The following is a 25,489-nucleotide window of genomic DNA, read 5'->3' as shown; positions in this document are numbered from 1 at the left end:
AGTCTTCAGTAGAGAAGAGGATGGTGGCATTGCAGCAGTAAAGGTTTTAATAATGATGTTGGATAGAAGTAGATAAAGAGGAGAAACTTAAAAGGTTGACAGTCTCAAAGCAGAAAATTCACCCAACTTGGATGAGATACATCCAAGTTTACTTTAGAAGTAAGTGTTGAAATTACAGAGGCTGTGGCCACAATCTTCCAATCCTCCTCAGATTTGTGGGTAATGCGAGAGGACTGGAGGATTGCAAATGTTACAACTGTTTAGAAAATGCAGAGATGGATAAACATGACAACTACAGGGCAGTAAGCTCAATGTTGTTCGTGGGAGAATGTTTAGAGACAGTAAGCTGGGACAAAATTAACTGGCATTTAGAAAATTTTGCGCTAATAAATGAAAGGCAGCATGGATTTGTTACAGTCCAACAAATTTATCTAACTTGATTGAGTGCTTTGATGAAGTAATGTAAGGCATTGATGAGGGTACTCCAGTTGATGTTGTGTAAATGAATTTTCCAAAGACGCATAACAAAGTACCACATAACAGACTTATCAAAATTGAAACCCATAGGATTAAAGGGATAGTGGCAGTTTGGGTACAAAATTGGCTCAGGGACAAAAAGCAGAGAGCAGTGCTGAACAGTTGGCTTTTGGACTAAATGATAAAATTTTGAATGGAGTACAGGATAAAATAGATTTGGAGGTGTATTTACACAAATTATTGAAGGTGACAGAACAAGTTGAGAAAGCTGTTAAAAAGCGTATGGGATTCTGAGCTTTATTAATAGAGATATAGAGTACAAAAACAAAGAAGTTTTACTAAACCTTTATATTACGACCAGGTGAGAAAGATGTCTAGGGGTCCCTCTCAGCCTTCACCTGGTCTTACCGTAACAGGGTTTAATTTTAAACATACCGTGTTTTTAGCACCCCCTTGGTGAATCTTTGTTCACCGCTTTCCAATTTAAAGGCAAAGAAACCAGTAGAAACAGGCTTTCTTAAGTTTAAAGAGGAAAAGTTGAAATTTATTAAACTTAAACTCCAATTCGGTTGACGCCTAAGGATACACGACACGTCCACGCTAGCATGCATACGCGATACACACATGCAAATTGAGACAGAAAAGAGAAGAAAGATAAAGTGGAAAAGCTTGAGGCAATATCTGAAGAGTTTTGTTACGGTTCTTCGAGTTCACTGTAGAGTCCTTGATTGTAGGTAGATCTTGCTTTTCGTTGGGGCCCAGTATTCTTCTAAAACCTTGTTTGCTGTAGGAGACTTTTCTCTCTTGGGGTTCATGTGTCTTCAGTGGATTCAGAGGCTTGTGAGAAAGAGATGGGAGTAGACAGGAGAGATCATCTCAGTCCAGGAGCAAACAGACCTTCTCAGTTGGTACAATTCAGAAAAACCCAGGTTGCCAAACAGGTTAGTCATGTGACTAACTGGTCTGACCACATCTTGGATTGTATCACCTTAGCAGTCTCTGGAATGCTCCTTTTACACACAATACCTGGTGATCAAGGTCCATTGTGGGTTGAATGTGTCCGGGAATGGTCCTTTGTCCTTCCAATCACCGTCTGTTAATATGCAAATGTCTTTTCCAGCTACAGCTGATCTGTTTAACAAGTCCTTTCTTCACTCCAGTAACAGTTTAAAATCAATGTTCATGCCAAAATTAACGTGCCTCAAGCTTGGCAGGTGGGTGCCTAGCATGACATGACACTTTATGAGAGATTGGTTAGGTCCCAATTGAAGCTTGGGGTTCAATTCTGGCCACCATACTTTAAGAAGAATGTCATGGTTTGAGAGAGTATAGAAGAGATTTACTAGAACAGCAGTAGGGAAGAACAACTTCAATTGCCAAAGCTCTGCACATTTTTCCCTTGAAATATTTATCCAATTCCCTATTGAAGTACTATTGAATCTGCTTATGGAGACCGGAGTTGTTCTCTTTCAGGAAGAGAAGATTTTATAGAGGTGTTCAAAATCATTAACTGTTTTCATAGTGAAATAAGGAGGAACAGTTTCCGGTGGTAAAAAGGTTGGTAACCAGAGGAAACAGATTTAAGGTGATTTGCAAAAGAAACAGATGCCACATGAGGACCTTATTTTACACAGCAAGTTATGACTTGGAATGAACTGCCTGAAAAAAGTGGTGGAAGCAGATCCAATAGTAACTTTCAAAATGGAATTGGATAAATACCTGAAGGGAAAACCGTTGCAGTTCTGTGGGAAAGAACAAGGGAGTTGGACAACTCAGCTTTGCCAGTCTACCCACGTTAATCGTAATCCCTCATTCCTGGAATCATTCCAGTTCTCTTCTGTACTCTCTCCAAAGCCTTCAGGTCCTTCTTAAAGTGTGATGCCCAGAATTGGACTGAATACTCCAGCTGGTGCCAAAATAATGTTTTACAAGTTCAGCATGACTACTTGGCTTTTTTACTCTATGCCTCCATTTATAAAGCCCAGGATCCCATATGCTTTATTAACCTGTTCTGCCACCTTCAAAGATTTGTACACTAACTCCAGGGGCTGAATTTTTACCACAGAGGCAGGAAACACGAGCCAGCTTTGTTTTTGTGTCAGAAACCCGTCTCCAGTGGGAAACCGATGCAAGTTCAGATTTTCGTGGGTGTGAGCCCTCAATTGATATGGAGACAGGTTTCCTGTCAACTCAGAGCCAATGGGGGTGGGAACAGAGGCAGGTCAGATGAAGTGTGGGACTCATTTAGACAACCCACAACAGCCATCACTGAGGTTGCTGGTTGTCCTGAGGGAGATCTGCGGTTTGTGCCAAAGCTTTCCATTGTACCAGAGAAAGGTGAGATATCACAGGGTAGCAGGAAACTTGGCACCTGGGGCAGGGTAGCCCCTTGCTTCGCCGATGCTGACCTCGATCTAATGCTGGAGATCGTGAGGGAGAGGTGGGAGGTCATTTTCCTGGAGGTGGCAGGAGGCGGCCAACTTGTCATGCAGCAGGGGTACCTCTTTGTTCATGGTCATCTTCCTCTGTCCCCCTCTTTTGCCCCCTTTCTCACCTCCTGCTCCTCCTGATGAGCTATCTCCTTCCAGGGCACTGTCCTCAAGGTCTACACCACTCTGGAGGGCTATGTTATGGACAGCGCAGCAGACCATCACAATGACTGACACCCTTGTAGAAGGGCACCACCTGATTGGTCGAGGCACTGGCATTCCATCTGTACGCAGTACTCCAGCTGTGGCCTAACTAGCGTTTTATACATCTCCATCATATCCTCCCTGCTCTTATATTCTATGCCTTGGCTAAAAAAGGCAAGTATCCCATATGCCTTCTTAACCACCTTATCTACCTGTGTTATTTCCTTCAGTGATCTATGGACAAGTACACCAAGGTCCCTCTGTACTTAGGGTCCTACCATCCACTGTATATTCCCTTGCCTTGTTCGTCCTCCCAAAATGCATCACCTCACACTTCTAAGGATTAAATTCCATTTGCTACTGCTCTGCCCATCTTACCAGCTCATCTATATCGTCCCGTAATCTAAGGCTTTCCTCCTCACTATTTACGACACCACCAATTTTCGTGTCATCTGCGAACTTACTGATCATACCTCCTATGTTCATGTCTAAATCATTAATGTACACTACAAACAGCAATGGTCCCTGCACCGATCCCTGCGATACACCGCTGGTCACAGGCTTCCACTTGCAAAAACAACCCTTGACCATCACCCTCTACCTCCTGCCACTAAGCCAATTTGTCCCAATGTCGTAGTGAGCAGGTGGCATTGGTTGCACTGCCTCTGCGGCTCTTGTCGAGGAGTGAGTAGCCAACTTTTCAAGGGATATACCTTGTCCCCTAGGAGCCATCCACACATTTGGGGGTTGATCTAAGTCAGTGTGGACTAGAGGAGGATAAATGAATCATGGTAACTACCAAAAAAGCAAGTGCACACTTGGAGGAAGCCCTTCTTGTGGTTGTAGACCAGTTGGACATTGAGGGAGTGGAAGCCTGTTGATGGATCTCACTGGCCGGTCACTGGATGCCTTGATTGCCACATGGGTGCAATTGAAGATGCCCTGCAACTGGGGGAATCCAATGATGGAGGCTAAACCCAATGCCCTCTGCCCCTGTGAGACCCTGTCTGTCATTAAATCAGTGTTGCCCAGATCTGGTGAAGAGGGCACCAATGGCCTCTGTGATGCAGTGGTGTGCAGCCATTCGCAAGATGCCACTAAGATTCCCAGCTGATTCTTGGAAGGAGCCAGAAGCAAAGAAGTTTAAGGTCACAGTGTCTGTGAGACAGCCACTGGCAGGGCATGGCGACCAGTGCTGCGAGGTCTTCGGTGACGAGGACACAGATCCCTGACCATCTTCCAAGAGAGTCGCAGTTCCCCATGGCACTGACTCTAGGTCATCTCCAGGTAGCTGTCTTCGGTGGTAGAATTGTGTTGCGCGTTTGGCCTCTACTGTGTTCCTGCTCCACTTAACTCTCCCGTGCTCTCCTGACCCAGGGTACTGCCCTTCCTGTGGAAGGCGTTGCCCTTAATGCCACTGGACGCAAAAAAACATGCCGAATTGCTAGCTGGAGTCTTCCTTCTGGGCAGGAGGGTGCCCAATTGTCCTTGGCAGCCTTGACACCTGCTCTGCCGCCCACACAATATCAGAGGACAGGGTTCTGTTGACCCCATTCACAGCCCGGGTGCTGAGTGCCCACTCTCCCTGCAACCTGTGCAGCACCAAGGCCACCCCTTTACCAAGGGCTCAGTCCCCCTTTGCGCCACTGACCCTATTATGGGGCCAGGGTGGTGCCCTGGGGCAGCGATGGCTGGCTCCTCACTTTTTACCCGTCTCCTTACAGCTGGTCAGTTTCTGAAGGTGTGGATAACCTGTCCGCCCCTTTAAAAATTTAAAGCTCATTCCTTGATAAGCTCTTAATGAGTTTTTAAAGAGTATTAATTGGCCTCAATTGGGAGGAGAGTGGGATTCTTTTCCCTCCCTCCCCCTGCCCTGGTGATTATTGCCAGGGCCAGGCTCGGCACCTTGAAACTGGCACACAGCACAGTGCTGCTATTTCCCCCCCAACTCAGTTTTCAACTTTGGTGGGGGGGTGGTGCACCCTCTTTAAAATTGTATTCTTATGTCACATTATAGGCTTGCCAGCAAAGTTGAAGCTCAAGGAATAAAAAGGAGAGAGGCAGCAGAGATACAAAGTTGGTTGAGTGACAGAAGGGAGAGAGTAGTGGCAAACAGTTGTTTTATGGACAGGAGGAAGGTCTACATTGGGGCTCCCCAGCGCTTGTTACTAGGACCACTGCTTTTCTTGATATATATTAATGACCTTGAATTTGGTAAAATTTCAAAATTTGCAGCTAACACAAAACTTGGAAGTATTGTGAACTGTGATGAGAATAGTGACAGACTTCAAGAGGACATACGCTGCTGGTATGGGCAGACACGTTGCAGACGAGACGAGAGGAGATTTAGTGATCAAAATCATGAAGTGCCTAGACACAATAGATAGAGAGAAACTGTACCCACTGGCGAAAGAGTCAAGAACCAGAGGACACCGATTTAAAGTGATTGGCAAAAGAACCAACAGCGACAAGAGGAAAAACTTTTCTATGCAGCATATGGTTAGAATCTCAAATGCACTGCCTATGTGTGTGGTGCAGGCAGATTCAATTCAAAAGGAAATTGGATAAGCAGCTGAAGAGAAAAAATTTGCAGGGCTACAGGGAAAGGGCTGGATGAGTGGACTAGCTGAGTAGCTCTTGTAGAGACTGGCATGGACACAATGGGCTGAATGGCCTCCTTCTGTGCTGTAAACATTCCAATATTCTGTTAAGCTTGTTTGCCTCTCTTCATTCTTCCCACCAAAATGTATCAACTCCTGCTTTTCTGCCTGGAATTTCATGAAGGAAAATGCAAAGATTTTTAAAAATACATATAAGTACAGGGGCAGCACAGTGGCGGAGTTTGCAAGTTCTCCCTGTGTCTGCGTGGGTTTTCGCCGGGTGCTCCGGTTTCCTCCCACAGCCAAAGACTTGCAGGTTGATAGGTAAATTGGCCATTATAAATTGCCCCTAGTATAGGTAGGTGGTAGGAAAATTGAGGGAAGGTGAGGATGTGAGAGGGTAATGGGATTAATGTAGGATTAGTATAAATGGGTGGTTGATGGTCGGCACAGACTCGGTGGGCCGAAGGGCCTGTTTCAGTGCTGTATCTCTTAAAAAAAAATAAAGAGCAAGAGGAAAGTGTAGGGACAATTACAGACCAAAAATGGTAACTTGTGTGTGGTGGCACAAGACATGGACATGGTTCTTAATGAATACTTTGTGTCTGTTTTCAAAAAGAGAGGGATGAAGCAGACATGGTAGTAAAGGAGGAGGAGTGCAAAATATTGGATGGGATAAACATAGTGAGGGAGGAAATATTAAGGTATTTCAGTATAAATCGGCATTTAGAGAGGCATGGATTAATCAAAGACAGTCTGCATGGATGTGTTAAGGTAAGGCTGATTGAATTTTTTGAGGTGGTAACAAGGAGGGTCAATGAGGATAGCATGTTTCATGTAGTCTACATGGATTTTAGAAGGCTTTTGACAAGGTCCCACATGGCAGACTGGTCAGATTAAAAGCTCAAGGGATCCAAGGGAAAGTGGCAAGTTAGATCCAAAATTGGCTCAGTGTCAGGAAGCAAATACTTATGGTCAATGGGTGTTTTTGTGACCGGAATGCTGTTTCCAATAGGGTTCCACAGGGTTCAGTTATGAGTCCCTTATTGCTGATGGCACATATCAATAATTTAGACTTACACATAAGGGACACGATTAAGAAGTTTGTGGATGATATGAAAATTGGTCATGTGGTTGATAGTCAGCAAGAAGGCTGTAGACTGCAGGAAGATAGCATTGGACTGGTTAGGTGAGCAAAAAAGCAGCAAATGGAATTCAATCTGGAGAAGTGTGTGGTAATGCATTTGGAGAGGACAAACAAGGCATATGAATACATGATAAATGGTAGGATTCTAAGTATAGAGGAACAGAGGGAGTGTAAGTCTACAGTTCCCTGAAGGTAGCAGGACAGGTAGACAAGGTGGTCAAGAAGGTATATGGGATACTTTCCTTTATTGGCTGAGGCCTAGATTATAAAAGAAAGGTTATGCTAGAACTGTATAAAACACTATAGTTAGACTGCAGCTAGAGTACTAGGTACAGTTCTTGTTACTGCATTACAGGAAGGATGTGATCACACTAGAGAGGGTACAGAGGAAATTCATGAGGATGCTAATGGAAATTTTAGCTATGAGGAAAATTCGATAGGCCGAGGCCATTTTCTTTGGAATAAAGGAGGCCGAGGGGACATTTAATTGAGGTGTATAAAATTATGAGGGGCCTAGATAGAGTAGATGGAAAGGACCTAGTTCCATTAGCAGTGAGATCAATAACCAGGGGACATAGATTTAAAGTAATTAAGGATCAGAAGAGGGGCATGAGAGATTATTTTCACCCAGGGAGTGGTAGGGTGGGGTGGGGTCTGGAATTAACTGCTTGAAAGGGTGGTAGCAGCAGAAACCCATTTTGCATTAAAAAAAAAATTGGATATGCACTTGATGTGCCATAACTACAGGGCTATGGACCAAGAGCTGGAAGGTGGGATTAGACTGGACAGATCTTTTATGACTGGCACAGACACAATATGCCGAATGGCCTCCTTCTGTGCCGTAAATTTTTCGATGCTTTTATCTGTCATGTGTCTGCCCATTCCACTAGCTTGTCTATTTTTATTGCTACTTTCCTCCCCATTTACTACACTGTCAAGTTTCAAGTCATCTGTAAATTTCAAAATTGTGCCCTGCACCCCAATGTCCAAGTCATTAATGTATCAAAAACAGCAGTGGCCCTCATACTGAATCTTGGGGAACACCTATGTATACCATATAATCGGCCACAATGTCCACTTCTGATTGTTATTGAATCACTTCTGCTGGATGCGCATGTGCGAACACTGGCTGAAAACAGGATTAAAGTTGACCGTGATGTTCATGTTCAAATTGCTTGTCGACAGTCACTATCAAGACTTCAAAATGGTCATTTGGATGACTAACAGACGGTGCCGTGGAACAGTACTCTCATGGGGTGGTTGGGGGTGGTGGGGGTGTCAATTCTTACAGGAGAGGGGAAAAGGGCAGCACAACTGGCAAGAAAATGGCAAAAAACAAATAATGCTGATCTGAGAACATGACAGGTGGGAAGTATACAGTAAATGGCAGAACCCTTAGGAGTACTGACAGGCAGAGAGATCTGGGTGTACAGGTCCACAGATCACTGAAAGTGGCAACGCATTTGGATAAGGTAGTCAAGAAGGCATACGGCATGCTTGCCTTCATCGGTCGGGGCACAGAGTATAAACAATGGCAAGTCATGCTGCAGCTGTACAGAACCTTAGTTAGGCCACACTTGGAATATTGCGTACAATTCTGGTCGCCACACTACCAGAAGGATGTGGAGGCTTTGGAGAGGGTACAGAAGAGGTTTACCAGGACGTTGCCTGGTCTGGAGGGTATTAGCTATGAGGAGAGGTTGGATAAACTTGGATTGTTTTCACTGGAACGACGGGGGTGGAGGGGCGACATGATAGAGGTTTACAAAGTTATGAGTGGCATGGACAGAGTGGATAGTCAGAAGCTTTTTCACAGTGTGGAAGAGTCAGTTACTAGGGGACATAGGTTTAAGGTGCGAGGGGCAAAGTTTAGAGGGGATGTGTGAGGCAAGTTTTTTTACACAGAGGGTGGTGAGTGCCTGGAAATTGCTGCTGGGGGAGGTGGTGCAAGAAGGTACGATAGTGACGTTTAAGAGGCATCTTGACAAATACATGAATAGGATGGGAATAGAGGGATACGGACCCCGGAAGTGCAGAAGGTTTTAGTTTAGACAGGCATCAAGATCGGCGCAGGCTTGGAGGGCCGAATGGCCTGTTCCTGTGCTGTACTGTTCTTTGTTCGTTATGACAACTGAAAACTGTGGTGGCAAATACACTCAGTGAATATGCCACTATAGGGTGCCTTTAGCAGTTGTGCAGCCTGCCCACATTGCATGTGGAATCTATGAATACGGATCAGACTGATCGTATCCTTAGAGAGCAGAACAGAGTCAAATTGCAGCACGCCAACAACTGATCGGGATGAGTCAACTAACTCACCAGGTTGAACCCGACACTTGAGTCTGTGGGCATGAAGTTGGGACTGTTTGTGCCTGTTTTTTGGGCGCCCTTAGATCTCCAAAATGGCAAGAACAAAAACAAATTGTAAACAAGGCCCTCTGGTTCCTTTGCTGATGTTGGAAGAGGAGTAGGAGGAAGGAATCAACAGGAACTTGGGGAGATCCAAGGCCACAAAGATGAGAACTAGTATGAATCCAGAATTTGCTATTAACCCATGTAATGTGCATACAAAAGGCTAAATATATATCTTTGCCCCACTGTGGAAAAATTTCCTTATTTACAATTCTTTTTAAATTTGAGGTACTTATGGTGAAATCTAACTATCTTGGTTGAAAGGTCACCATTTCAGGATCTCCATCTCAAACATTACTGTGATTTGATGAAATGGAGGAAGCAATGAATGAAAATTTAAATTCTATACATTGGAGTTTTTTTTAAACATCTGCAACATAACAAATAAAACATTACCAGGCTGGCAGTTTGGGTCAGTGGTAGCACTCTTGCTTTTGAATCAAAAAGTTGGGAATTTAAGCCCCACTCCAGACTAAACTAGGCTGACACTTCAGTGTAGTACTAAGGGAGTACTGCACTGTCGGAGGAGCCACCTTCTAGATGAGATTTTAAACAGAAATCTTGTCTGCGCTCTAAGATGTGAAAGTTCTCTTCCATTATTTGAAGGGCAGAGGAGTTTTCCTGGTGTTCTGACCAATATTTATCACTCAACCAACATAACTTTTTAAAAACAGATGATCTGGTCAATTATTTTACAGCTGTTTGTGAGACTTTACTGTGCATAAACTGGCTGCTGTGTTTCCTAACATTACAATAGTGACTAAACTTCAGAAGTAATTCATGGCTGTGAAGCACTTGGGATGTCCTGAGGACATGAAAACTGTACAGATGCAAGTTACTTTTTATATAGACCATGGGTATAATTTTGATAGCATGCTCGAGACTTTCCCTCCCCTTTAATCTTGCATAGATTAAATAATCTGCTTCATGTGTGAAACTACAGCAATGGCATCAATTATATATGGTCAGCACTTACAATAGGAGCTTTCCATCAAAATAAAATCACCTTGTCCATTCAAAATGCCTCCCAAAATAAGTTCTCAAAAATACCAAACTACTGCAATTCTAGCAACAATGGATATTAGGTTCACAAACTGATAAGCCTCCAGGATGACTAATCCCATAGAAAATGATCCTGTAAACTATTTGGCTCTTACAATGGGAGCCGTTTATGGCAGTTTGACACAACTGTAATATTCCATTTGCAATGACATACTTACATTATGCTCCATACAGAAATGATGTATTAAGCAATCATTTGATATATTAACACTGTAAATGTTTAATATTACAAAGTAAATAAATGAGTACCATAGCACCATTAATGTCACACACGCTTCTAACATCCAGGTCCACTTGTGCAAATAATATGCTAATTATTCTACATGAAAGAATAGCTTTGGCCGCTAATTTTGTTATACTACACCTAGAGTGAAGCACAGTTTCCCCATTACAAATCAGCTCACTTCCAAGTGAAAACAGACAGCAGTTCAGATATTTGCTTGCTACAGCATAAATGCTCGGTAGCATTGCCATAGTGTGAACTAGCCCAACCTTAAAATCTCCTATGATGTCAATTTCAGAGCACGCAACTGGCATTGAACACAAAGTGTAAACATAATGACAGTATTATACAGAATCAGGAATATCAGCATCAGTCCAGGTCGGTCAGAGCTTACAGTAGTTTTTTTTTACATGCCAAAATGACATGTACTGGGTTATAATCCTTCCAGGCATGCATTGTACTTTATGCAAACTAGTGATTCAAAGACAATCAAATTGTGAAAATGAATCTTGAGTAATTTACAACTGTTACTGGAACCCTGCAATTATTATAGTTTTAAAATTGCTGCCTAATTGGTGATATTAGAAGGGATAACCAAAAGCCTGCCCAAAGAGCTGAGTTTTGAGGAGGGTCTTAAAGAAAAGTGGAGAAACGTGGAAATTCTCGAGCAAGGAACCTAGATCATTTTGGCATGGCCATCAATGGTGGGTCGAAGGGAAGAGGGAAATGAATAAAAGGTTGGAGACTGAAAAAAAAGAGTTCAGTGGTGGGGATATAGGACTGATGGAGGTTACAAAGACAGAATGGTAAGGCCATGAAGGGATTTAAAGGCACAGAAGGATTAGAACTTTAAATTTGACACATTATGGGCTTGAAGGACTGGGGTGATGGGCAAATTGTGCTTGGTGCAGAATAGAATAAGGGTAGCAGAATTTTGGATCAGCTATAGTTTACGGAGTGTGCAAGATGGGAAGGTGGCTAGGAGAAAGTTGGAATAGTTTAGTCCGGAAGCAACAAACATAAGAATGCATATTTCAATGGCAGATGGGCTGAGGCAGGATGGAGACAGGCAAGGTTACACAGGTGGAAGTAGACAATCTTTCTGATGGAGAAGATATGGGGCCAGAAATTCAGCTCGGGGTTAATAGGTTGTCAAGGCCAAAAACTGGCTGCGACTGTGGCCAGGGTGGGAGATGGAGTCGGTATGGAGTTTGTAGTGGGGGCAAAAGATGATTGCTTTGATCTTCCCAATGCTTAGCTGAAGGAAGCTGGCTCATTCAAGACTGGATGTCAGAGAAGCGGTATGACAGTATAGAGGTAGTGAAAGGGTCCAGGGAGTTGATGGAAAGATAAATCAGTTTCACCAGTGTGCACGTGATAAAACATATATTGCAGAAATACTTTTTGCGAACCAACTTTTTACGTCAAACAAATCAAACTCACTTCTTCCTAGACAAATATGTCTGTTCATATTCTTCTTTAATTTGTGGTGGCTGGCTCCCCAGGCACCTTTAAGTCTGTTTGCCCTCTTTTTAAGCCTAGACCCGCCACCATATTTGGTACTGGGAACTGGGTCATTTGTACCACAGATAAATGGGGTCAGTGGGATGGGTGGGTGGGGGAAGAGAAGCAGGATGAACAGAGGAGATTTGCCAGTTAGCACAGCCAGTACTTTTGCATTGCCATCAAGCAGAAATGCTACCGTGAAACCTGTACAAATGGACACTGGCCAAATGGGACACAATGACAGCACCAAATAATTTACACTGTAATAAATACAATCTGGCAACGAACTGAGAATCCAACAAACAGAAAATGAAGTGAAATCCCACTTGCTGGGCTGCAGAATGAGGCACAATCCCAGGGGAATATAGGAACATGTGAAGATGTGGTAGGAATATGGGATTAGTGTAGGATTGAAGAGACTTAGTAGTTGGCAGGAAAAAAGACAGAGGCGCAAGGGGAGAGCCAACTGTGCAACAGCCCCAACAAACAAATTTCTCTGCAGCACCTGTGGAAGAGCCTGTCACTCCAGAATTGGCCTTTATAGCCACTCCAGGCGCTGCTTCACAAACCACTGACCACCTCCAGGCGCGTATCCATTGTCTCTCGAGATAAGGAGGCCCAAAAGAAAGAAAGTATAAATGGGTGGTTAATGGTCGGCACAGACTCGGTGGGCCGAAGGGCCTGTTTCAGTGCTGTATCTCTAAATCTAAAATCTAACATGTGAGTGAAAAAGAAGGAACGCTACAGGAGATAGTCATTCCAGAGATATTTGGTTCATCCACTTTACTGTACATACAATGACTATTCTGAAAATAAGGGAACATGCAAATAAAGGACACCTATTGCAAGTTCCTTTGGTGTTCCTAATTTACAGGTGTTACTGTGTTGGGTTAGCATAAATGAGATTCAAGTCATTGAAAATTTGGGACTATGTAGTTACTATCCATATAATAATCATAGAATGGTTACAGCACAGAAGTAGGCCATTCTGCCCATCAAAGCTCTCTCAAAAAGCTAATTAGCTAGTCCCACTCCCCCACCCTTTTCCTGTAGCCCTGCAAATTTTTTCCCTTCAGTTGCTTATCCAATTCCCTTTTGGAAGCCACATTCGAATCTACCTCCACCGCCTTTTCAGGCAGTGCATTCAGATTGTGACCAATAGCTGCATAAAGCGTTTTTTCCTCATATTATCTTTGGTTATTTTGTCAATCAGCTTAAATTTGTGCCTTCTGGTTCTCGAACAGCTTCTCTATGTCTGCTTTGTCGAGACCACTCATGATTTTGAACACCTCTATCAAATTTCCTCTCAACCTTCTCTCCTCTAAGCAGAACAACCTCAGCTTCTCCAATCATCCCTGGAGCTATTCTAGTAAATCCTTTCTGAACCCTTTCTAAAGCCTTCATATTGTTCCTAAAGCACAGTGCCCAGAATTGGCATGATATTCCAGTTGAGGCCGAACCATGTGTTTGATAAAAGTTCATCATAACTTCCTTGGTCAAGAATGAATTTGATTTGTCAGGCACAAACAGTTCTGGAAGCACAGCAGAATACATGGAGTGATAATAGGCCATTTTGCTCATTAACTGCAACAACTCCCCATTGTCCCAAGGTGAATAGTGCAAAATTTTAGTATCTATCTAACCATATTTTTTTTCATCCTTGCTTGGCATTGTTGAAACAGCTCAAGTGTCATCAGGTCCAATAAAGCATTTCATCATTTTTACCAGTACTTATCCTTAAAACTTCCAAATCCAAACAAATATTTAACCAGTTCCTTTTTAGAAAGTTGTTAAGAGGCCATTCAAAAAGTCCATTATATAGGAGGAACAAAATTCTTATAATCTCAAATTTTGCTGGTACCTAGTTACCAGCCAACCGTTGAAACTTAGGTAAAAAAATTCCACAAGTTCTCAATTGAGTAAATGAACCCGTAGTTTGATTACTGAGCCAAAGAGATTATGGGCAGGATTTTTGTCTTCACTGCTTGGATGATAATCTGACAGAACAGATTGCCCACCCTTATAGAACCTTTATTCCATTAGTCACTTGGGAAGCAATCAGATCATCCTACTGATTTCCATTCCGTTGAAAGCAAAGTAATGAAGATCAGACAGGTTCTATAAAAGACAAGTGATCAACACTGCCAGATTACCACCCAGGCAGTGTAAATGAAAATGTACACTTATTTTCTAAATTCAATCCCTAATCTATGCTGAGTCAGTTCATTCAGCTGTGACTACAAAGGAGAACTACAATTAGCTGTGTCTCCATGATAGGGGAGTACCCGAATCTTCATTGCCAGTGATCGTTGCTAGAAGTGTACACGTATGGACACTGGGCAGCTAGACAGAATTGGGCACAGCTGTAATGCACCCAAGGTTGAAGAGCTGTCCACAGCTGTTTATAGCACTGCCTTCAAGAGAACAGGGATATGGCAAGAAACCAGTGCAAATATTGGGGAGGATTTACAATAATAAAGGAAAAGATAAAAGGCACTCTCTCACCTGCAATACAGAAAGAGGAAAACCTTTGCATTTGAATGTTGAAGAGTTAATGCAGGCCTCACAGCATTTTTCATGTTCTTACCTCCTCTCCTGGCTGGAAATTTTCATGGCACAGTGGACAGTGGTTGGCAACTTTCTCAGGCTTGGCAGCTGCAGAAAGGTTACAGGAACATACTTCATAACTTTCTACATCATGCATTTGAATTTTTTTTTTACATTTTGTTCCAACCTTTTAGATAAACTATCTATTATAAAGTTGTGATTTGTGTAAGAATATCGATAAATATATGTATGCCAACATATTTTGATTTACTGCACTGCTGACTTGATCAGCCACTTTGCTGATTAAGCACTTTAGACCATTTTACATGTCAGAAATCATATGATGTTCAAAAACCCAAAACACGGAAGCAGATTCCAGAAGTTTTATATGTGGGAGATATCTCTGTAAAGAATCTGTGCTTCTTACATTATGCTGCTGCACAAATAATATCTTAGTTGTCTTGTACCCTGTTTCAACATCCAGTTAATCAAACTGTCTCTTTCATACTGCAAAGTAGCTTTAGTAACAGGAAATAGAAAGGTATTTTACATTACCTTTGAAGGGTGCTTGTCTCATTTGCAGGCAGTGGCTAATCTAGTGCAAATTTGGTACATTTGGCAAGATTGGAAAAAGACACTATTTTTTTTACTGGGTCTTTCTGGCAGGCAGTCTGGTCAAACTTAGGGGTTGCCATTGACTTGGGGACAGTGGGGGGTGGTGGTGGGGAGAGACGCGGAAGATGACCCACATGATGACAATTAGCGACAAAAGCACCCCCCTAAAATCAATGCAAAGGCAGCCAACACCATATCACTGATGTCAACCTCCTGCCCCTCAAATGCCTCTCAAGAGTGTGGAAGAAATATAAATTGAAGCCCTCTCCATCATAACTATAGATACTTTACTGACAAGTCATCAGGACAACATTTATCGAATTGAAACTCAATGAAGAGTAAGAAGCAGACGAATGACAGCTATGCTAATTTCACCTTGGAAACACATCTATTTAACTCATTATATTAGCATTTATTCTCAGTCTTCTAAATTCCTCATGTGTATAAGACAGTTCCTTTGCCAGTTGGTTCTCATTTGCTACTGTAGCTAGATTAGCCATTAACCAGTCAATGAAGCTTTCCATATTCAGGAAAGTGGTGGCTGCATAGTGTGTTACCTTTGCCATGCTGCACAATATGTTCTATTTACACTGCGGTGAGAATTCCATCACACCTACTCCAATACAAAAGCAACTGTACAAGATCACTCAGCTTACTCATGGCCACAGAACATAATGCACCACCTGCAGTGGTTCTCAGCTTGTCTGGTGACAGCATACTGCATAGTTCACGTAACAGTGTTGCCACCAAATTCAGAGATGCTAAGGCCTGGCAGCATGAACTGGCAGGTGGACAAACCATTCAAATCTCTTGCCTTTCATGTAGTAGTTTTTCATTGACCTGCCCAAGTGGGCTCCTCTGCTCAAATAAAAGCAGAGTACCAAATGCAAATATCTGCACATGTATATACAGTATGTGTATACAGATTCTTATTAATTCTTTATCAATGTTATATTGAAACTTGATAAAATATCAAGAGGGATTTGACTTTCCAGATTTGGCTGTATATCTCATCCACAAAAACCTCAGCCAAACCTTTACTTCAGCAACACCATTTTTGCTGGCCTCCGGGCTGCTTTGTCCTGGATGGTGTAGAGTTTCTTGAGTGTTGTTGGAACCACACTCATCCATGCAAGTGGACAGTATTCCATCACACTTCTGACTTGTACCTTGTAGACGGTGGACAGACTCTGGGGAGTCAGGAGGTGAGATACTTACGACAGAATTCCCAGCCTATGACCCACTCTTGTAGCCACAGTATTTAGGCTGGTCCAGTTAAGGTTCTGGTAACCCCCAGGATGTTGATGGTGGGGGATTCAGCAATAGTAATACCATTGAATGTCAAGGGGAGATTTTAGATTCTCTTTTGTTGGCGATGGTTATTGCCTGGCACTTGTGTGGTGCGAATGCTACTTGCCATCTATCACTCCAAGCCTTATTGTTGTCCAGGTCTCACTGCAAGTGGGCACGAACTGCTTCAGTATCTAAGGAATCGCAAATGGTACTGAACACCATGCAATCATCAGCAAACATCCCCCTGTCGGACCTTATGATGGAGGGAAGGTCATTGATGAAGCAGCTGAAGATGAACTGATGCGGAGTACAGAGGAGATTTACAACAATGTTGCCAGGGCTCAAAAGTTGCAGCTATGATGAAAGATTGGATAGGCTAGGGTTGTTTTCCTTAGAGAAGGCTGAGGGGTGACTTCATAGAGGTGTCCAAAATTATGAGGGGCCTAGATCGAGCAGACAGGAAAGACCTATTTCTCCTAGTGGAGGGGTCAATTACCAGGGGGCACAGATTTAAAGAGATTGGTGGAAGGATTAGAGGGGACATGAGGAAAAATGTTTTCACCCAGAGGGTAGTGGGTGTCTGGAATTCACTGCCAAGAACGGTGGTGAAGGCAGAAACCCTCAATTCTTTTAAAAGGTACCTGGACACGCACTTGAAGTGCTGCAATTGGCAAGGCTATGGACCAGGTGCTGGAAGTTGGGATTAGATTGGGCGGCTAGTTTTTTCAGCCGGCACAGACACGACAGGCTGAATAGCCTCCTTCTGTGCCGTAATTTTTCTATGGTTCGATGGAACTAATGGGAGGTGGCAGCTCCATGAACACCCCATCTTCAATGACAGTAGAGGACAGCATGGGAATGCAAAAGATAAGCATTTTCAACCATTTTTAGCCAGAAGTGCCAAGTAGATGATCCATCTTGGCCTCCTTCTCAGGCTACCACCATCACAGAAGCCAGTTAAGCCAATTCGATTCACTCGTGATATCAAGAAATGACTGAGTGCACTGGATACAGCAAAGGCTATGGGCTCCAACATCCTAACTGCAATGCTGTAGCCTTGTGACCCAGAACTAGCCATGCCTCTAGCCAAGATGTTCTAGTACAGCTATAACATTGGTAACCACCTGGCAATGTGGAACATTACCCAGGTATGTCCTGTCCACAAAAAGTAGGATAATTCCAATCCTGACAATTACAGCCCCATAAATTGAAGGGGTTAAGCGGAATTAAGCAATGCATTAGAAAGGCAACTCAGCAGAATACAATAAAGTCAGGATGAGAAAAGAAACAGACAAGCTGTTAGGGCAAAGGCAGGATTAGGGAGTAAAGGTTGATAGCTGGGATCGGTCCAGACTGCACAATGTGAAACAAAGAGATAATGGACCCAGACTAGAGACATCTGGAGAGAGCACTGATAAGAATAAAATGGTGTATTCATTAGAGTGCATGATAGATCATTTATTGTTTGTCCATATTACGTGAAAAGAACAGTATGTAAGTTTGTATCTTTGTGTGTAAAATCAGAGTACTATCTTGGGCTTGCCGAGGTGGTCTCTCCCTGCATATGCTTGAATAAATGATCAAAACTTGTATCTGAGTCTCCTTGTGTGGTGATTGAGTTGGCTACCCGAGCGAAGGTCCGATCGAGTACTCAAAGAATCTAAAGGAGGACACAGGAGGCGCTGGGTACGGAGGTGGAACTGCGCTGGCGGGACAGTAAGTCCGAAGCCGTGCAGAGGTCAGAACCACGCACTGTAAGGTATACAGGATGTAAAGCCTGGCTGGTTGGGAGAGACGAAGGGGATAGGAGAGCTTGCTGGGCGGTGTTAGGAGGCTAGCAAATTGTCAGAAAAGTTGTAGAGTAACGAAATGCATTTTGACTGGGGGTCGGAGGGCTCCGTGACTACGTTTATGGCAGTGCAACATAAAAAGACTATGTTTTTAGTGAAATTTCAAGTGAGTAAAAACAAATTACTGTGTCTTTGTTCGAGTCTGCATGAATGTGTGCTGTGGAGCTGACAGTTGTGAACTCTTTGTTGTCTGGCTTTAACGTTGAAAACATGAGTCTATTACTTGTTCTATTTTAATATTTTTTGTGGGAACCTTGAGTCATGTTTTGGTTGTGTACTAGTTGAACCTGTGTGTTCCTTGGGATCGGGACAGGGAATTTAACACAGATTTTTGGTACTTCGAAATCAATTTTTCTAAGTTGCTTGGAATTGAATGAGTGGGAAAGTGATTGTTGAATGTGTTCATTTCAATTTAATATTGTACACCCAGGAATGGGATCTAAAATTGAATTATATTTTAAAGTTTTTATTTTTATCTTAAAAGTTGATTTTGCAACTGTGAAAAGGCAATGAACAATTTTGTAAGAGATAAGCTTCAGCCGTGAATGTCTGAAGATGCCTGGCAGAAATCCAATTTGAAGTTTAAAACACTTTGTTTTAATCTGCTATTGCTTTATTTTGCAGTTTAAATCGAAGACATGTCTTACTGACAGTTTTTAAGTAGCAAATGTCAGAAATTGGATATTATTTTAAGGGAGAGAAGGATAAGCAAAGGAGATATGGGAAAGATTAAAGTTTTTGTAAGAAGCTAGTGTTAAACCTTTTGTTGTAAGAATGTTAAATAACTTTTCCTTTAGTTTTGGTTTTATTTGTCATTTGAAAAGGCGCCTGAAGGAAGAACATGAAAAAATGATGTAATCTATCTTCTTCTTTCTTTCTTCTTTTGGGCCTCCTTATCTCGAGAGACAATGGATACGCGCCTGGAGGTGGTCAGTGATTATGGAGTGACCTCTCCATGGCGCATGCCTGGGCAAATTTATGGAGGTTGAGAGTTGCCCAGTCGTCAAAACCCCCCTCTCGGCCTTTCCTATCTATTCTTAAAAAAAGCACATGCTATTCCGTTTGCTGTGTAGTTAATAAGTATTATAAGTTAATAAGTCTGAATTAGTTTATATTAGTAAGGTTAACTAACTGTTCGGTTGAGAAAACTGGAACTTCATTTGTAGCCACAATGAATTCCAAGTGTATTATGTCAAGTTTTGAGGGTGGCTTTAAGAATTTAAGAACATAACGGCAGGCAACAAATGTCACACCATCTGTTATCTATGAGACAAAGTGCTTGAGAAGGCGAGATAGTTGCAAACACTTCTGTCTTTAACGTAAAAAAAACATGCAATCTGGGCATAAGAAATTGGAATTGATAAACAAAATTAAATTGATATGCGTGGTTATTTAAAGCACTCAAAGGGAAATTTATTTGCCATTTAAGGGGATAATCAAATTTTTAGAAAACTAGAAAAAAGTCTCGGTGGTTCCTAAGTATAAAAAACAAAGTTTCTTTTGGGGAGATATTAAATGGAACATTAATAAAACCTGTCACTCCAGCAACACTGTTATTTGAATTTGGAAAATTTGAGATGTCGAAAATCCAGTGAAATTTAGCAAGTTACTTTTAAGAAATTAAAATGTCATCTAGGATAGAGGAAAAAAAAACAAAATAGCCTGGAATCAAATGGGAATGTTTGATTTCTGTTTTAAGGAATTATGAATATTGGACTGTAAAGGTTCTACAGGGCTCAAAATGAAATAGAATTATAATTAATGGGGATTGGCAATTGGATTTGGCTGATGCAAGAGCTAATAAAGGAATTCTGGGGATAGATAATGGTGAAATTAGAATTCAAACCGTTAAATTAATATAGTGTAGAATTTCCGAGAAGCCTAGAAACTTTCCAGTGAAAGTCAGTAAAGTGTAGATAACACTGGTAATTTGATAGTTTTTTCTTGGAGATATGAGTTTTTAAGAGAGCTACATTTGAAAGTCTGGCCACTACCCGAGACATTGGGACCATGCAGGGGGAGGTAAGAAAGGATCTCAGACAGACACCACCAGTCCCCCCTTTTTGGCGCTGTGAGCTGGCTCCTCATGTGGTGATTGAGTTGTCCCACAACAAAGTCTACTCTCAATCAACAGCAAAGTGATGGAAGGTGGCGACAGTGCTATCAAACAGCACTTACACAGCAATAACCTACTCACCGATGCCCAGTCTGGGTTCCCCCAGGGCCATACAGTGCCAGACCTTATTATAATCTTGGTCTAAACATGGACAAAAGACCGGAATTCCAGAGGTGAGGTTAGTGTGACTGCCCTTAACACAAAGGCAGCATTTGACCAAGTGTGGCATCAAGGTACCCTTGTAAAATTAAAGTCAATGGGAAAACTTGCTACAGACTGGAGTCATACGCAGCACAAAAGGAAGATGGTTGTGGTTGTTGGAGGTCAATCATTTCAGCTCCAGGACATTGCTGCCAGAGTTCCTCAGGGCAGTGTCCTAAGCCCAACCATCTTCAGCAGCTTCAGTACTGTGTACAGTACTGGTCTCCTTATTTAAGGATGTAAATGTGTTGGAGGCAGTACAGAGAAGGTTTACTAGACTAATACCTGGAATGGGCGGGCTGTCTTACGAGGAAAGATTGGACATGCTAGGCTTGTGTCTGCTAGAATTTAGAAGATTAAGGCGACTTGATTGAAACATACAAGATCCTGAAGGGTCTTGACATGGTGGATGTGGAAAGGATGTTTTCCCTTGTGGGAGAATCTAGAACTAGGGGTCACTGTTTAAAAATAAGGGGTCGCCCATTTAAGACAGAGATGAGGAGAAATTCTTTCTCTCAGAGGGCCGTGAGTCTTTGAAATTCTCTTCTTCAAAAGGCAGTGGAAGCAGAATCTTTGAATATTTTTAAGGCAGAGGTAGATAGATTCTTGATAACCAAGGGGGTGGAAGGTTATCGGGGGTAGGTGGGAATGTGGAGTAATCAGTTCAGCCATGAACTTACTGAATGGCGGAGCTGGTTTGAAGGGCCGAGTGGCCTACTCCTGCTCCTAACTCGTATGCTTGTATGTTCTTATCATGGACTTCCCCTCCATCATAAGGTCAGAAGTGGTAATCTGTGTTGGTGATTGCGAAGTGTTCCGTTTCATTCGCAACTCCTCAGACACTGAAGCAGTCCATGCCCGCATACAGCAAGACCTGGACAACAATCAGGCTTGTGCTGATAAGTGGCAAATAACATTTGCACCACACAAATATGAGGCAATGACCATCTGCGGCAAGAATGTCTAATCACCTCCCCGTAACATTCAACAGTACAACCATCGTTAAATCCCCCAGCGTCAACATTCTGTGGGTGGGTCATCATTGAACTGGAAGTTAACTCGACCGGCAACATAAGTACTGGGCTACAGAGCAGGTCAGAGGCTGTGAATTCTGCGGCAGGGGACTCACCTTCTGACTTCGCAAAGCCTTTCCATTATTTGCAATGCACAAGTATGAAGGAATATTGTCCACTTGCCTGGCTGAGTGGAGCTCCAACAATACTGAAGAAGTGCTGCACCATTTGGGATAAAGCAGCCCGCTTGAGCGGCACCCCATCTACCACCTTAAACCTTCACTCCCGCCAGTACTGATGTACCATGGCTCCAGTGCATACAATCTACAAGTTGCACTGCAGCAACCTGCCATGGCTTCTTTGGCAGCACCTCACAAACCCATGACTTCTACCGCCTAGAAGAACAAGGGCAGTAAGTGCACGGGAATACCACCAGCTCCAAGTTACACCTAATCGGACTTGGAAATATAATCACTCTTCCTTCATCGGCATTGGGTCAAAATCATGGAACTCCCTACCTAACACAGAAAGAATGAACAAAAGACTTGCATTTACATAGCGCTTTTCATGACCACTGTTTTACAGCCAATTAAGTACTCTCTAAACCAAAAACAAAAACAAGAAATGCTGGATTCACTCAGCAGGTCTGGCAGCATCTGTGGAAAGAGAAGCAGAGTTAACGTTTCGGGTCAGTACTCTCTAAACGTCTGCCACTGCTTCTCTGCCGTCTTACCTTTTAACCTATTTTCTCAGTCCACTTTTGCTGACTCCGTCTTCATACCTTTGTAACTTCCTTTATTTAAGTTTAGGACACTAGTTTCAGACCCAAATTTCTCACCCTCATACTGAATGTGAAAATCTATCATGTTATGATCACTCTTGCCTAGAGGATCTTTTACTACGAGGTCTTTAATCCTGTCTCATTATACATGACCAGATCTAAAATAGCCTGCTTCCTAGTGGGTTCCAGGACATACTGTTCTAAGAAACTTTATGAACTCATCCTCCTGGCTACCTTTGCCAGTTTGATTCAGCCAATCAATAAGATAATTAAAATCACCCAGGATTATTGCAGTACTTTTCCTTCAAGCCCCTATTATTTCTTGATTTATACTCTGTCCTACAGTGTAGCTACTGTTAGGGGGCCTATAAACTACTTCCACCAGTGACTTCTTTCCTTTGCTATCCCTTATCTCCACCCAAACTGAATCTACATCTTGATCTTCCAAGCCAAAATCATTTTTCACTACTGTACTGATCTCATCCGTTATTAACAGAGCTACCCCACCTCCTATTCCTTTCTTCCTATCCTTCCGAAATGTCAAATACCCTTGAATATTTAGTTCCTAGTCACCTTGCAACCACATCTCTGTAATGGCTATCATATCATACCCATTTGTTTCTTTTTGTGCCATCAATTCATCCATCTTGTGATGAATGCTATGTGCATTCAGATAAAGAGCCCTTAATTCTGTCATTTTACCATTTTTGCCTACTCTGACCTTATTTGCTGGTGTACTCTTATATTTGTACGCTCTGTGTTTGCCTTCCTGTCAAACTCTGGTTATCATTACCCATATCGCTACCCTGCACTATTACCCTGCCCTTTTTCTTTAACGTTGCAAACCTCTGCTCACATGAATCCACCCTGCTGGAAATACTCAGCAGGTCTGACAGCATTTGTTGGCAGAGAAACAGAGTAAATGTTTCAGGTCAATGACCTATAGGAGTATATCTTCACCACACGGACTGCAGCAGTTTATGGAGGCAGCTCGCAACTCTCTCATGCAATTAAGGATGGGCAATAAATGCTGGCCTTGCCAGCAACACTACATCCCACAAATTAGAAAAAAAGCTGTCCGGCGCTGTACGGCCTCCGAAGCCTTAATGTGGCACAACAGAAGTGCATGGTCACTAAGAGCCGGAAATGCAACACATGCCATATTTGTAAAAGCAAACTGTTGTGCAGTACCTATGCTTGAAAGAGGTCTTCGGTCCTTTTCCTATGCTTGCTTTGCCGGCGAGCACCTCCTTACTCTCCCCAATTTGCTGGCTTGTCAGAAACGAGATCTGAAGTCCAATATCAGTGGTGCCCTGAGCCTCAACATTCAAGCCCAGGGGTCATCCCCTGTTCCTCAAAAATGGGCATGCCCAAATTTCTAGGTCCACGTTTCAAAGTGTTTCAGTGCCAATCAATTACTTCTTAAGTTAATTTGAGTACAGCTTTCTCTCCCAGCGATAAATTTCTGTTTTGGTAATGGTGCAGAAATGCTGACACCTGCCAAACCCTACACGAATAACAACTCCAAAACAGAAATGAAGAACATTTAAGAGTAAAATTTAATTGCACCTGGTTATGCCTGAAATTAAATGATTCCCTTTAAATGTAACGTCCAGTCCATGATCATATTGATTGACCTATAATTGGAGGAGAAAGTCCTCTGGGTTTCTCATTGTAAAATCAAATGATTTCTTACCAGGCATTTTAGAGTATTAGCTATGGATGCCTTCACTGTATTACGGCCCGCATTTTCCTGCAAAAGGATTTACGCTTCTCAATCCCGTGGCCATAAAAGGGCATGTCTGCCAGAGAAATACACCTCCAGCAAAAACGGTCTAATTTCATCTTCCTTCACTTTCCAACTAGGGTAAGAAACAAAATCAAAGCAAAGCTTTTATCTGTTGTCCCCTCATGATAATGCGAGCATCTACATGTAAATTAATCCAGATGCATATCAGTTTCTTGAAGACAATGAACTCTCTCAAGTCTTTGTTTGGTGTGTCTTTTGTGTTTAAATTTTATTTCCAAAATTCCCAAGAACGGCCCAAGGATACACTGTGCTCTATCCAGGCAAGGATGAAGTCATTTCTAAGACTTTTCACAAATTTAGATTAGATACAGGATTTTCTTTTATGTCGTGCTCCAAAGCATAAAACAGCCTCAGCAGTTAAGGCTGGTGGCACCAGTTCCTGGTAAATTAATTACTGCTCCCTCATCCAAGCTTTTCCTTGCATATTTTCAGGACAGCCATGTTAATCTACATCCTATTTGCCAATTTAACTGCTCAGCCGTGGCTTAGTTGGTAGCACTCTCGTCCCTCAGTGAGAAGGTTGTGGGTTCAACTCCCATTCCCAGTACTTAAGCACAAAAATCTAGGATAACGCCGCAATGTCATGCTCATGGAAACATACCTTACAATGTCCCAGACAACAAAATCACTGTCCCTGGGCATGCTTTGTCCAGCATAGAACCACCAGAGGTGGCAGCACAGTGGTATGCAGTCGAGAGGTACATTGACTCTGGACCCCATGATGTCTCATGGCATCAGGTCAAACATGGGCAAGGAACTCTCCTGCTGATTACCACCTACTACCCTCCAGCTAGTAAGCATTTATTGCCCAAACCTTGTTGCCCTTGAGAAGGTGGTGGTAACCTGCCTTCTTGAACCGTTGCAGTCCTTGGGGTATAAGTACACCCACAGTGCTGTTAGGAAAGGGAGTTCCATGATTTTTACCCAACAACGGTGAAGGAAAGCAATATAGTTCCAAGTCAGGATAATGTGTGGCTTGGAGGGGAGCTTGCAGGTTGTGTCCCTCCTATGCATCTGCTGCCCTTGTCCTTCTAGGTGGTAGAGCTCATGGGATTGGAGATTTCTGTCAAAGGTGCCTTGGTGCATTGCGACAGTGCATCTTGCAGATGGTACATACTGCTGCCACTGTGGTGCAGGGAGTGAATGTTTAAGGTAACTGATGGGGCGCCAATCAAGTGGGCTGCTTTCTCCTGTAAGCGTCGA

At 42.7% G+C, this 25,489-nt stretch overlaps 1 protein-coding gene across 4 annotated transcripts in view; it reads right to left on the bottom strand.

Annotated features, from left to right (window-relative positions):
* Window positions 1-25,489, bottom strand: part of cep104 (centrosomal protein 104) — a 376,777-nt gene that overhangs the window by 34,685 nt on the left and 316,603 nt on the right. For all 4 annotated transcript variants that reach the window (XM_068017520.1, XM_068017519.1, XM_068017521.1 and 1 more), the window contains one exon: window positions 14,648-14,715. In XM_068017520.1, the coding sequence (XP_067873621.1) occupies window positions 14,648-14,715 (68 nt within the window). The remainder of the gene's footprint in view (window positions 1-14,647; window positions 14,716-25,489) is intronic.

The sequence above is a fragment of the Heterodontus francisci genome, chromosome 37 (genome assembly GCF_036365525.1).
Source record: "Heterodontus francisci isolate sHetFra1 chromosome 37, sHetFra1.hap1, whole genome shotgun sequence".
Lineage (NCBI taxonomy): Eukaryota > Metazoa > Chordata > Chondrichthyes > Heterodontiformes > Heterodontidae > Heterodontus > Heterodontus francisci.
This window is presented reverse-complemented; position numbering and strand designations above follow the sequence as displayed.